We start from the raw sequence: 17,540 nt of genomic DNA, 5'->3' as shown, positions 1-17,540 counted from the left end.
TCAATCAACAATTACCACTTTTACCAGATCTTATTCTCGACTCTATCACCTAATGTCTATGCACAATCCTTTACTTTTATTTATACCAAGAAATCAGCACTTACCACCTTTACCATAACGTACCTTTGAGTCTATGACGTAATGTCCCATCACAATCCCTTACTTTCATTGATATACCAGGAAATCAACATTTACCACCTTTACCACAGCTTACCTTGAGTCTATCATTTAACGTGTCGTCACATTCCGTTCCCACTTTCATAAAAACTTCTTCCATGGTTGTCATTGAAGCGCCATAACTAGCAATTCCCAGCTCCTTTCGTCGAGTCTCCAGTTCTGAGAACAACGTGGAAAAATTCCGCGAAGATTCCCGAGGCAAGATGTAGGACAGTTCAGCGCCTAACGTAGGTAAAAAAAAGTATTGCAAAGGACTACTGGCTAAACACTACATCGAAAAACACTTATAACAAAAAAAATGTATACTATTTAAACTTCATACTGATAAAATATGATAAAGTAGGTAAAAATACAAAGCCTTCTCAACAAACGACAGCTTAGTTTGAGCTGACGGGTTTCATTCTTTTGAAATAAAATTTATATATACATGTGTTGTATACCTCGAGAGTCTTTGAAATCAATTGTTAAACATAATTACTAGTCTGATGATGTTTTGTGTATAGAAGAAACGTAACTACCAATAAATAATTTCTTTTCAAAAATGAATTCGAATTTTATGTTTGGCAATTGTTTTTTTAATACGAATACGTTCATATGAATTTGTCAAACAATAAATTTTGCGTTGTTTCCACTCGCTAAAATCATTCAACGCTCGTCACTCCATCGTATCCGGCAGATAGCTGCTGGCTCATATCTGCAGGCTCAAACTATAAAGTTTCTTAGAGAAGTACATTAAAACTTACCAGCACGACTATCCAATTGGCCATTCGGGACGTACTCTTTAACAAGTTCATCAATTTTGTGTTCTTTACATTCTGGTTCTTTGACCATCACTATATGATAACCCACGCTATAATGGTTTTTCAAAAACAATGAACTACCAAAACAACGGACTTTGCCCTCAGCCATTATCGCAATGCGGTCTCCTAAAAAGTCCGCCTCGTCCATGGAATGTGTCGTCAGCAAGATCGTTCGTCCGTCACGATACTTCTCAAGCAGTTTCCAAGTAAACATGCGGGTAGATGGATCCATACCGGAAGTAGGTTCGTCAAGCATTAACACCTTGAGGGAGTGAGTTGCTGAATATTTTAACTTAATAATTAAAAGCATATCTTCTAAGAAGACTTTAAAATAGATTTATGCCTAAGGAGAACAGATCTTGAGTTTTTACAGACTTAAGTCTAGAGTTCCCATCAGGAAATATTTGATGTGTAAAACCTTTAGTCCTTATGTACTCCAGTCTAGTGTTTTCATAAGGAGTGATCTGATGTTGAAACTTAAGTTCTTATATACTTCAGTCTAATGTCTTCAATTGAAGTGATTTGATGTTGAAACTTTAGTCCAAAATACCTAAGTCTATATCACGAGTGATCTTCAGATGTTGATTCTAGTAATAAAACAACTGCACGTGATGTGCACGTGATAATATCTACCTTCGATTTTCCAATCAGCGCTACTCCTAAAGATAGCTTGCGTTTCATCCCGCCAGACAAATATCTGGTCTGAGCGTTAGCTTTATCCGCCAGTTTGATGGACTCCATCATTTTTACCACTTCGCTATCGATTTCATCACTAGACAGACCCTTTAGTTTTCCGAAGAACCACAAATGCTCCTTAACAGTCAGTCGATCGTACAAAACGTCATGTTGTGGACATAAACCTTTTTGAAAATAGTAAAAATGAAATAGACGATTAACTATTTCAATGGAAGACAGTTAGGTCGTGAAAATAAAAAAGACCATGTCTCTAGACAGAGTTACTTTAACTTAGTGATAATGGATCGAGCGATTTAGAAATATCCCAATATAGTGTATGGGATTGAACAGTTTAATCAAATGCTAATTAATATCGATTATTCTAAATACGACATTAACACGATGTTCTTAAAATACATTCTTAAGTGTAGTTTTAAGTTTTACATACTAGTGGAACTGTAAGTAGCTAGTTGAACTATACTCTTCATTTATAGAAGTTACATACTAGTCAAACTGTAAGTAGCTAGTTGAACTATACTCTTTATTTATAGAAGTTACATACTAGTCAAACTGTAAGTAGCTAGTTGAACTATACTCTTTATTTATAGAAGTTACATACTAGTCAAACTGTAAGTAGCTAGTTGAACTATACTCTCTATTTATAGAAGTTAGATACTAGTCAAACTGTAAGTAGCTAGTTGAACTATACTCTTTATTTATAGAAGTTACATACTAGTGGAACTGTAAGTAGCTAGTTGAACTATACTCTTTATTTATAGAAGTTAGATACTAGTCAAACTGTAAGTAGCTAGTTGAACTATACTCTTTATTTATAGAAGTTACAAACTAGTCGAACTGCAAGTAGCTAGTTGAACTATACTCTTTATTTATAGAAGTTACATACTAGTGGAACTGTAAGTAGCTAGTTGAACTATACTCTTTATTTATAGAAGTTACATACTAGTGGAACTGTAAGTAGCTAGTTGAACTATACTCTTTATTTATAGAAGTTAGATACTAGTCAAACTGTAAGTAGCTAGTTGAACTATACTCTTTATTTATAGAAGTTAGATACTAGTCAAACTGTAAGTAGCTAGTTGAACTATACTCTTTATTTATAGAAGTTACATACTAGTGGAACTGTAAGTAGCTAGTTGAACTATACTCTTTATTTATAGAAGTTACATACTAGTCGAACTGTAAGTAGCCAGTTGAACTATACTCTTTATTTATAGAAGTTAAATGTAGTTCTTTTCTCAGTCATTTCACATTGTAAATTGTATGAATTTCCACAACCGGCGGCGTAGCCAGCTCCTAAGTTTGGTTGTATTATGTAGATATTTGAGCATAGAGGCTGGCTAAACCATTGCACCTAACAGTCATAACTCTTTCTAAATGTTTCAAAACATTTCGTTACTTTCTTCACTGACCTAAACTTGACCGTACGCCATCCATGCTTGTTCTAATGTCGTAACCATTGACAACAGCAGTTCCCTGACTCGGAAAATAAAAACCGGTAAGGACAGACATCAAACTACTTTTACCAGCTCCGTTATGACCAAGAAGAACTGTAATTTGTCCCTCGAATATCTTTAGTGTAACATCGTCCACAGCAACTTTTTTACCTGCATAACACACGAAAGTATAATATCGTAACGTGAAGCCGTAATTAACGGCTTCAATTACGGAGGGTGCTAAAAGCTTTAGGGAGACAAGGTGGTAAAGGAGTGATGTAAGACAATGTTAGGGTTTCGAATTTAGGGCAGTCTGGTAGTGTGCAACAACCAAAGGTAGTGTAGAAAGTTGAAACAATGCCCAGGAAACTCAGTTCAACTGTACTAGGGATTTGTTTTGCTAAAAATTGGGGAATTAAAATGTGTCTTGCAGGGGTGAACAATTTATTTAGGGGGGTTAAATCAGATGCCCGGTGGGGCTTGCACTCCCCTACACCCCCCAGTAAATCCGTTCAGGTCATCTACCTTTTACTCCGTCATAGATCTTCACTAAATTTTGATGTCAATCCCACATCCAGACCTTGAGGAGCCCTTTCGAACTTCTTCGATGTTTCGAAATTTTCCGCATTTCTTAATGGGAAGGTTTCTTCATCGTTTGATACCTGCGGCAGAAAGATATTTTACCCAAATCACTCCAAATATAACGCACCAAGCCATAATACATTTTAAGCTGCATTCAGCAAGCAGTCACTAAACTTACGCATCGAAAAAAAATTTGACTTGACTTGAACTTCGTATATTGATAAATTAATCATCAGAATCTTCTTAAAATTATTAAACTGCGCATGTTCAGATGCTTTGCTAGTCGTGGAAGATATCTCACACTCCAGCAGCCTAACATGACGGTTCTGACAACGTAAGCAAAACAGCACATACGACTTCTAATATTATGACAATCTTCAGAATGAGGTCAAAAAAATTTACTACAATTAACCCTTTGCTGCATGGCGTTCATTTAGGGCAGCAATCACCAAAAAAGTTGGAGCTCGGTCGGCGAAAAAAGTTCATGCAGCGAACGGTTAAGGCGAATAGTTTAAGCCAGGGAAGATTGTTAAAGCGATACAACGAGACCAACACCAACAGCCCTTCTCAGGACGACACTAACATACACAATCAATATCTGTATTTACGACTGTTGCTAAGCAAAATTTCAAGCTACCTTTTCAAAGCTTCCACACCAGTAGCTTTTGGTGAATGGGAAGTAAAAAGGTTTCGAAGTACCATACTGTCCTGGGAACACATTTTCAATATACCATGTAAGCATACCATATATGGCACAACTAATAATCATCATGATGAACACAATCCCGAGGGAGAACGTGTCGTCCACATCAACACCATGAAAAAGGTTATCCCATTGAACGCCGCTACCGGATCCTAGAATGTAAAAAACGTTTTGGCGGGATCATTGGTGTCAATCCTGTGTTAATTGGGGTTATTCATATATTCTGTTATGCCAAGCTAATTTCTTTTTAAAACAATTTCATTTCAAAAGAAATCATACGGGCATAAAAGAACATATGAATATGGTCACCAATTATCCCAGGATTGACCTTCATGGGCGGATTAGTATTTTCGTTATTTAGAGAAAAGGAAAACGTAAAATTAGAAACAAAATTGGAAGTTTTCAATGTCGGCCTAAAAACTACATGAACGCTGCACAGTGGTGTCAAGCTCAATAATTATGGGGAGGGGGGAGAGGTAATATTCATAAAGGCATTTTTTGTCAATTATGTTCCTTTCAAATCAATTCTTTTATTTTGAAATTTTGAAGTTTGAAGCTTTGAAATTTCGTTAAATGTTAAGCCTGGTTAACACGAGTAAAATAAGCACGAGCTTCGAGGCTTTTGTTTCTATTGCTCTAGAAGTTTATAAAGACGAAGACATCATGGGATTTTCTTTAAATCTTTTTGTTCTTCTTTTGCTCTTCTCTTAGCTTATGCTTAAATATTTTCCTTATACTTGCGCTTATGTCCATGCTTATGTCACATGCTTCGTTAATTATCTTTGTTTTGTCTTTTGTCTACACTTGTGCTTATCCTTATTTTACTCGTGTGAACCAGGCTTTAAGTTCCCAGGAGAAGAAAAGCTTTCGCGATAGTACCAAAGATATGTAAAACATGCATGAAGCAGACAAGTTAGAATCTCTTTGCATCAGTAACATAGTCATGAAATCATCACAATAAGTCGTCAATTCCTACAGGCATTCTTTGTTCATCCAGTATTCAGAAATCATCTCATTGTTCGTAAACTGCTGTTAACACTGTGGTTACTAGGATCTTTATAAATTCTTTATGAATTACTGAGAAAAGTTGAAAACGCTTTATTATTTACGGAAGCATCGGTTCAGAACCCTTATTAAGTAAAACTAAGGCTTAATGAACTTATATGAGCATGAAGAACATCCCTTCTCAGATGAAAGTAATTTAAAACGAAAGCGGTTCAACACACACAGTCCATCAACGTTTTAACTTACCTTCAAACTTGCCGATGACAATCGCTCCAAGAGAAATGCCAAGATTTGGTATGAGGCATGCAATTGCTTTGAGAGTGAACGACATTTTTTCGTAGTATTGCCATATGAAGAAGAATAGTATGAAGGAAATATACCAAATTATAGCACAAACTTTGGCAGCGGTGCTCACTTTAGAGAAAAAAACGCTTACGAAGAAACAAAACATAATAGAAGAGGTAATATAAAGCAAAAGATAGATGAAAAATATTGTGGGTGCTGTTTTGTCGATAACACTCCCATTACTGTTAAATTTTATCGTGAAAAGAAGCGTCATTATGACAACTGCAACGAGACAAATAAGAAAACTTTGAATAAACCACGCCACCCAATGAAGCCAATGATTGACGCCGATGATTTTAAAGTTTCCTAAAAACATGAAATACCTAACTTAATTAGTTTGTTAGAACACATGAATTAAAGATATAGCTTTTATTGAAATGAGTAAAGCTGTAGTAGCAAATCTTCTCAAAAAACTGAACTACAAATTAATTAAAGATGTCGAAAGAGGGCTCAGTTTGACAACATTTTGGAATGAACAATCAATGAAAACATTTAAAAGGTAGCACTGTCTCTTCCAGGAAGATAAAATTTTCCACCTATCAAATATATTGCAAAATGATCTTAATATGAATTTAATTATCCAAAGAGGTTATTTCTCTGACTTTGATGCAGGCTTTGAAATAAAAGATATCAGCAAATAATACAAATTACAACTTACCTTTAGCCCTTGTTCCTTCTCATATACAATATTACACACAATCACAAGTGCAGTAAACAAAAAGCAATTGCTATGACGACTGAGATTACAAATTGAATAATTGAACTGAAGGGAACCTTAAAATAGTTTGGGAATGGAAATTTTTCCATGCGAACCGATATTTGGTCTTGAGTAGCAAACTGTCCAATAATAGCTCGATCTACTGCATGTTGGGTAAACAAGAAAGCGGTACTATAATAGTCTGGACTGCCTCCATGGGAATCATCTTTATTTCTTGGTTCAGAATTTTGAAACCTCGGAAAACATACTTTGTCAACCAGCCATAGCCATTCTTGCCATGAGAGTAGTCTCCCTTTGGGTTGATGAATCGCAGCTTGTAGTTAATAAAATTAGCCTGTTTTGATGGGAGACAAGTAAAGGATATACCTCCAATGTATTTGGTAGAGTTGCCTTCAGAGGAGCTCATTATTTCATTAACCATGTCATCCTCATTTGGAAATATTTGCAAGGTGATATTTTGATCCGATAAGCATGTTCATTAAGATAAAATGTAAGGTTGTTGAAAAGCTCATGTGACAGTTGAGAAGCATTATTTGCAGCCAAGCCTATAGAGAATGATCTTCTTAGTGCAGGTGGTGGAGAGGTTACATTGAATTCATTCCAAACCAAGGCTGGGCAATCAGTGACAAGGAACAATCGCAAGGCCAGGAGTATGAATGACACGGAGATTGGTAACCCTATTTGAAAAATGGTTCCAATCGGATGTTTTCTTTGAAGCTTGAAATTCTTCCATATCAGTAGACCAAGTTGTTTCAATTTTGACATTCTCCCAGCAAGTTTTTTAACTGGTACCTTTTAAAATAGTCTTAAATTTTCGAAAGAGCTCACGAATGCAAAACCATCAACTCATAAGATCTAAAAAAGAAGTTAAAGTACCATTTACTTAAATAAAAAAACTCCACCATCTTTGTCGTGACACTTTGCTAACACTCATGAGTTAGGAGTCAAAAAAATGCTATTTTTAAATCACGAATTAACGTAGCTTCTTTTACATCTGACCCGATTGCATTACAACTAAGACTTTTCATATACTTATAAGGTTTTTTGTGATGTGACAGCGAGAAACTCTGTAAGACCTCCTTGCCGGTTGACGGATGCTAGTTTTGTACAAAATTCGTATCACAAACTGCTAGCAACTTTCAGTACTACCGTGAAATTGGCACCACATTGGGCACTACATTCAACACAATATTCATCACAACACTCATCACCACATTCAACTAAAATTTATCATTCAAAATGATAAATCGAAAAATCGTCTTTAAAACACGTTTTCCATCAAATACAACAGTAAAAAACAATTCTTAACTGTTTATTACTATTTTACAGTCCTTAACCATCACAATAAATGTATAAAAGTCAAGAAATTGAAGAAAACACTAAGATTTATATTACAGTGTACTTACCATTTCTCTTAATTAGCCTATAATTTAAAAACTACACGGCCAGAATATAGATAATTATATTGTCTAAAATATATCCAAAATCTGGAGGTGGCACAAAAAAATAAGTTATAGAAAATCATCGACATAGTTAGATGACACGAATTCACGTAATATAATCTTATATAATTAGGTTGAGAATTTCAAGTCATTGCAAAACAAAGGCCTGTAAATAAAAAACTACACGGTAGAATTCTTTGAAACTTGGCCAGAATATAGACAATTATATTGTCTAAAATATATCCAAAATCTGGAGGTGGCACAAAAAAATAAATGATAGAAAATCATCGACAAAGTCGGATGACACGAATGCGCGTAATATAATCTTATATAATTAGGTTGAGAATTTCAAGTCATTGCAAAACAAAGGCCTGTAAATTAAAAACTACACGGTAGAATTTTTTTAAACTTGGCAATATTGTAGATATTCTTATTGTCTATAACATATCCAAAATCTGGAGGTGGCACAAAAAAATAAATAATAGAAAATCATCGACATAGTTAGATGACACGAATTCGCGTAATATAATCTTATATAATTTGGTTGAGAATTTCAAGTCATTGCTAAACAAAGGCTTGTAAATAAAAAACTACACGGTAGAATTTTTTTAAACTTGGCAATAATGTAGATATTCTTATTGTCTATAACATATCCAAAATCTGGAGGTGGCACAAAAAATATATCGTAGAAAATCATCGACAAAATCGGATGACACAAATGCGCGTAATATAATCTTGCATATTTAAGTTAAGAATTCCGGTTCTTTAATAAACAAAGCCTTATAAATAAAAAACTACACGGTAGAATTTTTTTAAACTTGGCCAGAATATAGATAATTATATTATCTAAAATATATCCAAAATCTGGAGGTGGCACAAAAAAATAAGTTGTAGAAAATCATCAACAAAGTCGGATGACACGAATGCGCGTAATATAATCTTATATAATTAGGTTGAGAATTTCAAGTCATTGCAAAACAAAGGCCTGTAAATAAAAAACTACACGGTAGAATTTTTTTAAACTTGGCAATATTGTAGATATTCTTATTGTCTATAACATATCCAAAATCTGGAGGTGGCACAAAAAAATAAAAGAAATAATATTCCTTGAGAATGTACTCTGGTATTAACTGTGAAGTTGGCACCACATTCGACAAACAGCTCTATAGCTAAAAACTACACGGTAGAATTTTTTTAAACATGGCCATAATGTATATATTCTTATTGTCTATAACATATTCAAAATCTGGAGGTGGCACAAAAAAATAAAAGAAATAATATTCCTTGAGAATGTACTCTGGTATTAACTGTGAAGTTGGCACCACATTCGACAAACAGCTCTATAGCTAAAAAACAACACGGTAGAATTTTTTAAACTTGGCCATAATGTAGATATTCTTATTGTCTATAACATATCCAAAATCTGGAGGTGGCACAAAAAAATAAGTTGTAGAAAATCATCGACAAAGTTAGATGACACGAATTCGCGTATTATAATCTTGCATAATTAAGTTAAGAGTCCCGGGTCTTTAACAAACAAAGCCTTATAAATAAAAAACTACACCGTAGAATTTTTTTAAACTTGGCCATAATGTAGATATTCTTATTGTCTATAACATATCCAAAATCTGGAGGTGGCACAAAAAAATAAGTTGTAGAAAATCATCGACAAAGTTAGATAACACGAATGCGCGTAATATAATCTTATATAATTAACTTCCTATATCCATGTAATTTTTCAAACAAAGGCCTATAAATAAAAAACTACACGGTAGAATTTTTTTAAACTTGGCCAGAATATAGATAATTATATTATCTAAAATATATCCAAAATCTGGAGGTGGCACAAAAAAATAAGTTGTAGAAAATCATTAACAAAGTCGGATGACACGAATGCGCGTAATATAATCTTATATAATTAGGTTGAGAATTTCAAGTCATTGCAAAACAAAGGCCTGTAAATAAAAAACTACACGGTAGAATCTTTTTAAACTTGGCAATATTGTAGATATTCTTATTGTCTATAACATATCTAAAATCTGGAGGTGGCACAAAAAAATAAGTTGTAGAAAATCATCGACAAAGTTAGATGACACGAATTCGCGTATTATAATCTTGCATAATTAAGTTAAGAGTCCGGGTCTTTAACAAACAAAGCCTTATAAATAAAAAACTACTCGGTAGAATTTTTTTAAACTTGGCAATATTGTAGATATTCTTATTGTCTATAACATATCCAAAATCTGGAGGTGGCACAAAAAAATAAATCGTAGAAAATCATCGACAAAATCGGATGACACGAATGCGCGTAATATAATCTTCCATATTTAAGTTAAGAATTCCGGTTCTTTAATAAACAAAGCCTTATAAATAAAAAACTACACCGTAGAATTTTTTTAAACTTTGCCATATTGTAGATATTCTTATTGTCTATAACATATCCAAAATCTGAAGGTGGCACAAAAAAATAAATGATAGAAAATCATCGACAAAGTCCGATGACACGAATGCGCGTAATATGATCTTATATAATTACGTTTAGAATTTCAAGTCATTGCAAAACAAAGGCCTGTAAATAAAAAACTACACGGTAGAATTTTTTTAAACTTGGCCATAATGTAGATATTCTTATTGTCTATAACATATCCAAAATCTGGAGGTGGCAAAAAAAAATAAATGATAGAAAATCATCGACAAAGTCCGATGACACGAATGCGCGTAATATGATCTTATATAATTACGTTCAGAATTTCAAGTCATTGCTAAACAAAGGCCTGTAAATAAAAACTACACGGTAGATTGTTTTAAATATATCAAAATCTAGAGAGTGAACAAAAAATTATTAATACACTTCACTTTTTACTAAATTGTCTAAAAGTAGTAAACTCTGTTTGGTTGTTAGTACCAAATTAATTATGCAGTGACGTCACAGTGCTGGTTATTTTTTTGAAAATTTGTTCTAGTTGCTCATCGCTTTAATTTTTTCAAAATTTAGTGAATCTAGTGAAGTAAATGACTTGTTTTTGGAGTAGTCGTGACCAAATATTGCTTTAATCCTGGACCTTTACGTCACGGTATAATTAGACATGTGCATTATTTATATTGTATTTTTACAAACTTACTAGATAATTACTTTACTTTATTGTCTTATTGTTAAGAAGAGGCGGGCAAAAAAAAGTTAATCATATATATTAATGTATATGACTTCAAAATAAATAAAAACTTTAAATACTGTTGTCACCCAAATACGCATGTCGTTTGATTTACAAGTTAGACGCCTTTGTTTATAATAGAACCGGACCGCTACTCACTTACATATTAAGTGTCACCTAAATTTGTCGATGATTTTTTACAAATTGTTTTTTTGTGCCACCTCCAGATTTTGGATATGTTATAGACAATAAGAATATCTACATTATGGCCAAGTTTGAAAAAATTCTACGGTGTAGTTTTTTCTTTATAAGGCTTTGTTTGTTAAAGAACCGGAATTCTTAACTTAAATATGGAAGATTATATTACGCGCATTCGTGTCATCCGACTTTGCCGATGATTTTCTATCATTTATTTTTTTGTGCCACCTCCAGATTTTGGATATGTTATAGACAATAAAAAATATCTACATTATGGCCAAGTTTAAAAATTCTACCGTGTAGTTTTTAGCTATAGAGCTGTTTGTCGAATGTGGTGCCAACTTCACAGTTAATACCAGAGTACATTCTCAAGGAATATTATTTCTTTTATTTTTTTGTGCCACCTCCAGATTTTGAATATGTTATAGACAATAAGAATATATACATTATGGCCAAGTTTAAAAAAATTCTACCGTGTAGTTTTTTAGCTATAGAGCTGTTTGTCGAATGTGGTGCCAACTTCACAGTTAATACCAGAGTACATTCTCAAGGAATATTATTTCTTTTATTTTTTTGTGCCACCTCCAGATTTTGGATATGTTATAGACAATAAGAATATCTACAATATGGCAAAGTTTAAAAAAATTCTACCGTGTAGTTTTTTATTTATAAGGCTTTGTTTATTAAAGAACCGGAATTCTTAACTTAAATATGCAAGATTATATTACGCGCATTTGTGTCATCCGATTTTGTCGATGATTTTCTACGATTTATTTTTTGTGCCACCTCTAGATTTTGGATATGTTATAGACAATAAGAATATCTACAATATTGCCAAGTTTAAAAAAATTCTACCGTGTAGTTTTTTATTTACAAGCCTTTGTTTAGCAATGACTTGAAATTCTCAACCAAATTATATAAGATTATATTACGCGAATTCGTGTCATCTAACTATGTCGATGATTTTCTATTATTTATTTTTGTGCCACCTCAGATTTTGGATATGTTATAGACAATAAGAATATCTACAATATTGCCAAGTTTAAAAAATTCTACCGTGTAGTTTTTTATTTACAGGCCTTTGTTTTGCAATGACTTGAAATTCTCAACCTAATTATATAAGATTATATTACGCGCATTCGTGTCATCCGACTTTGTTGATAATTTTCTACAACTTATTTTTTTGTGCCACCTCCAGATTTTGGATATATATGGCCAAGTTTGAAAAAATTCTACGGTGTAGTTTTTTCTTTATAAGGCTTTGTTTGTTAAAGAACCGGAATTCTTAACTTAAATATGCAAGATTATATTACGCGCATTCGTGTCATCTAACTATGTCGATGATTTTCTATAACTTATTTTTTTGTGCCACCTCCAGATTTTGGATATATTTTAGACAATATAATTATCTATATTCTGGCCGTGTAGTTTTTAAATTATAGGCTAATTAAGAAATGGAAAGTACACTGTAATATAAATCTTAGTGTTTTCTTCAATTTCTTGACTTTTATACATTTATTGTGATGGTTAAGGACTGTAAAATAGTAATAAACAGTTAAGAATTGTTTTTTACTGTTGTATTTGATGGAAAACGTGTTTTAAAGACGATTTTTCGATTTATCATTTTGAATGATAAATTTTAGTTGAATGTGGTGATGAGTGTTGTGATGGATGTTGTGTTGAATGTTGTGCCCAGTGTGGTGCCAATTTCACGGTAGTACTTTCAATGTCAATGAATCGATACAAATGTAAATAATTCTTCTATTTACTTACAATGCCCAAAAACGCTCACCAGATTGCGTTTGATTGTTGGTAGGGACTAAAACGAACAAAGTTGCGAATTTGGCTTTCAAACGTGTTCGATGTTATGTATTGTCGTAAGTCATATATAGACTAACAGGAATTCCGTAGCAATATTTTACATCAGCATCCAGATTTCGTAAAGGTCATAATGGTCACAAGACATCTTAGTCATATGACTGTCACATGTTTGTTATTATTATATTATTATCACTATGACTGTCAAATATTAGTGTTATCACCACAGCGCATGCTCGCCAGTAAAATAAACGAGGAGTGTATTGTTGTTCAATTATGTGTTCAATCATCAAAATTTGACAAATTCAAATTCAAATAACTTTACAGATATAAATAAAGAAAACATGAAAATCAGGTCTTTATACAAACGAAGGAAGTAAACAAAACGAACAAAAGCTTTATTTATTTCAACTTTGATGCTACGTTAGTCAACAAACTCCATAATATTTTCCCTTTTTTTAATGCGGACCTTTGATACGAAAGCGTTGGAAAAACAATAAAATCAAACCAACTCTATCATATATTTTAAATTAACTGTTAAACGTCAAAAGCAATCTAGAAGCATTTCCTGTGCACAATAGAAGGTCCAGATTTGTCGTATTCTTGTTTCGAGATCCACATCTGTTGGAAGGTGGAAAGAGAGGACAAGATGGAGCCACCAATCCAGACAGAGTATTTTCTTTCAGGTGGAGCAATAACCTTGATTTTCATGGTGGGAGGGGAAAGAGCAGTGATTTCCTTTGCATTCTGTCAGCAATAGCAGGATACATGGTGGACCCACCAGAGAGGAAAATGTTAGCGTAGAGATCCTTACGAATATCAACATCGCACTTCATAATGGAATTGTAGCATGTTTCGTGGATACCTGCAGACTCCATACCAAAAAAAGAAGGTTGGAAGAGTGCTTTTTAGTCGTAAATATCGTCAATTTTGCCACCTTTCCAGATGGCGGCTTGCCTCACTCGTTCGTTCATTTGCTGCGGATATAGGCAAGGTACGTATTGTTAGCGTTAGGATTAGGATTTGGATTATTGGGTATATAGGGAATATATTCATAGTTATACAGGCCAGATATGGTTAGCGCTAGGCTTTGGATTTGGATTAGGATTGGGTGTATACAGGGTTGTATTAATAGCTGTAGATATAGGCCAGTTATGGTTGGAGTAAGTGTTAGGCTTAGAGTTAGGGTTAAGGTTAGGATATAAGGTATAAAGTAATTTTGTACACTTTACCTTAATCATGAAATTTTTAGACCTATCTTCATAAGATGTGGCTTCCTCCTAGCGCATACTTTAATTCTTTTTGCTACTCGGCATTCGTGCATCATTCAATTTGGTTATAAGACATTGTTATAAGACCTTGCAATTAATTTTGTGGTATTTTCAATGTAAATTAAAATGAAACAAATATGTTTATGCTTAGATTATGTACTTATTTATTGAACTTACGTTTTAAAATGACAATTTACTAACGGCCAACTTCAAAAATTTTACTTCTCATTTTATTCCCCAGATCAGATGTTGAGATTGTATTTCAGATTTACATTATCAATGGCATTTTATCCACGCATGTTGAGTGGCTAAAATTTCATAAGATGTGGCTTCCTCCCTAGCATACTTTAATTCTTTTTGCTACTCGGCATTCGTGCATCATTCAATTTGGTTAGTGTCATAAGACCTTGCAATTCATTTTGTGGTATTTTATTGTAAATTAAAATGAAACGAATATGTTTATGCTTAGATTATGTACTTATTTATCGAAATTACGTTTTAAATTGACAATTTTTAACGGCTAACTTGCAAAAGATTTTGCTTCTCATTTTATTTCAGATCAGATGTTACTGATTTATTTTAATATTCCTTCAATATTTAATTTTGCATAATTATTTAAATTTTTGTTTATTGACGACTTACAACATTCTAATTTCTTCCAATTCTATTTTTCATCTTTCTTCCCTTTATTCTATCCTCCATGTTCATCTTTTCCCTATCTTATTCTTTCTAACCTATCTTTTCCCTCATCTTATCCCTCTCCATGTTTTGTCTTTCCCCTTTATCTTTCTCCTATGTTCATCTTTCTTCCTATCTCATCCTTCTATGCTTCCATTTTCCCATCTTATCCCTTCCGAGGTTTCATCTTCCTTATCCATTCTACGCCTATCTTTCATCTATCCATCTTCCATTCGATCCTTCTTCCCTCCCTTCTGACCTCTTTCTTCATCCTTTTCCCTATCTCTTTCCTTCTCCTCCTTTCTGACATCTCATCCTCGAGATTTCTTTCTATCTATTCTCCCTATCCTTTCCTATCGATCCTCCTATATGAGGATTTTCTTCCCATCATGCCATTTCGATGCTCATGCTTTTTCCCTATCCTTACCTCTATGCTTTCTTCCTATCTCATGATCTATATCCTCTTTCTTCTATCTGAGCATCTATACCATCTCATCTTCTTTATTCATTCTTCTGTCATCTTTCTTCCTATCTCATCCTCTATGCTCGTCTTTCTTCGATCATCTGTGCCTATTCCGAGATATCTCATTTATCGAATCCTGATTCGACGCGCTTTCTGTATCATTTCTGTAATCTCTTCCTATCTGAAGCTCGTGCTTTGCCTATCTCCTGACATCTTCTTCCTATCTTGCCCTCTACTCATCTTTTCTGATCCATACATCGATGCGCGCTCTGATCTTTTCTGATCGTCCGCCTGATCGCCTTTCTTTATCTCTGACGCGCCTGTGCCCTTTATGCCCATCTCATCCTTCTCATCGACGCGCCTGATTCATCCTGCTGACTGATCTTTCTTCCTAAGAGCGCCTTCTATCTCTTTTGATCTCATTTCATCTTTACATCTCCCTTTGATTCATTTTTCTTTTCTCTTCTCGCCTATGCTCCCTCGCTCCTTTAAATCTCCTATCTGTTCTGAAGTCTTTCCTCCCTATCCTTCCTGAAATCTTCCCTTTCTTCCATTCTCATCCTTCTATCTCCCCTATGCTTCTTCTCCTATTCATCCTTTATATGCTCTATCTCATCTCCTCTATGCTCTCTTTCTTCCTTTCTCATCTATGCTCATCTTTCATCTTGCCATATTACTTTCCATGTTTTTACCATTTTCTCTTCTTTATTCTTCCTTTTCTAAATCTTTTCTCGCTTACTTTTTCCTGCCAAGACCTTTCTAACACTGGTATCAAATTTCCTTTAGGATAAGTGGTGGAAAGACAGATGGCTTTGTGTAGATGGTCGTCGAGTTATGTACTTGGAGAAGCAACGGTAATTATATCCTAATGTCTGTGTCATAAGACAGGAAATTGATGATATAAAAGATTCACTTCAATTCGTATTGTTGTGACGCTACTTTGTGCTCAAATTTAATAATCTTTCTGTGCACATATTTTTTATAAAATCAAGACACGTACACAACCCACTGTATTTAAATAGTTTGTAATATATTTAATAATCAGCGGCGTGGGTCTTGTATGATTGTGATCACGTGGTTTATGACGACTTGTTGTCATTTTAAATTTTGTTACTTACCCCATGATGCGTTGCTGGTTTCTAGGACGCGTTCCCGAAAGGTAAATTTGTATTAGGCACGAAAGGCTCTGACGTCACCTCGGGTTTTAACGAATACCAGGCCCCGCTCGGCTACGGCTTTTCAATTCACACACCAGATCGAGTTTACGAATTCAGTGCTGGCACGGAGGACGAACGGGACGAGTGGGTTAAAGATTTGAAGACAATAGTATCAACGTCACTGACGGAAGAAGATAGAAAAGGTTTGTAAGAATATGTTTCACTTGTGAATTTTAGACATGCTTAATCAGATTGTAATTTGTTAAAAGTACTAAGTTAATGTAAATTGTACCATCACCATCTTGACATGGAAAACTGCATATTGATTTTCTTGACCCTATTACGTCATTAACAATAAAAAAGACATTGGTGTAGTCCGTGTTGCATATTTATTTGCATGCCGTGAATGGTCAATTAACGCCTCGGGCGTTTAATAAATTCTAACAGTTGTAGTGAGGAGATAATTTCAAGCAAGTTAAAGGTGAAACTCCCGCGTGTTTCACGATAAGTTCACGCGTTATTCTCATTATATTCACACTTATTTCATGATAACTGACTAAATATATATCGAGGCAGTTATTGCTTGAGGTTTTGCCAACTGGACAATCGCATAACCGTGTTTTAATAATCTCTTTCCAGCAATTACGTTGAGCGAAGATTTAGAAAGAAAAAAATCTCAACAAAGTTCGTTATCCAGAATAAGTCAAAAATTTTCATAACATATAAATTATATTAATCTTTATATTAATTTTTATATATATATATACAGTATACAGTAGCGACAATAGTTCATGTTGCAAAATCTATCTAAATTATTGTATTGTCGTATAGGAAATGAGCCGTGTGAACAAATTTTATATTTTTAACCGCAGAAATTCATTCACTCTTCATTGATAAAGCAT

General features: G+C 33.8%; 1 protein-coding gene across 1 annotated transcript; it reads right to left on the bottom strand.

The window, feature by feature from the left end:
- Positions 1 to 184: 184 nt before the first annotated feature.
- Positions 185 to 3,662, bottom strand: LOC124449341 (phospholipid-transporting ATPase ABCA3-like). The gene is made up of 5 exons (XM_047000272.1): positions 3,632 to 3,662; positions 3,083 to 3,277; positions 1,611 to 1,837; positions 921 to 1,239; positions 185 to 399 (listed from the first exon to the last, which is right to left on the bottom strand). The coding sequence occupies exons 2-5, from the start codon at positions 3,180 to 3,182 to the stop codon at positions 185 to 187; spliced, it is 861 nt and encodes a 286-aa protein (XP_046856228.1). The 5' UTR covers positions 3,183 to 3,277; positions 3,632 to 3,662.
- Positions 3,663 to 17,540: the final 13,878 nt, after the last annotated feature.

Source organism: Xenia sp. Carnegie-2017, unplaced genomic scaffold, assembly GCF_021976095.1.
Source record: "Xenia sp. Carnegie-2017 unplaced genomic scaffold, XeniaSp_v1 HiC_scaffold_23, whole genome shotgun sequence".
NCBI classification, from domain to species: domain Eukaryota; kingdom Metazoa; phylum Cnidaria; class Anthozoa; order Malacalcyonacea; family Xeniidae; genus Xenia; species Xenia sp. Carnegie-2017.
The sequence above is the reverse complement of the archived record's forward strand: the minus strand, read 5'-3'. Positions and strand labels throughout refer to the sequence as shown.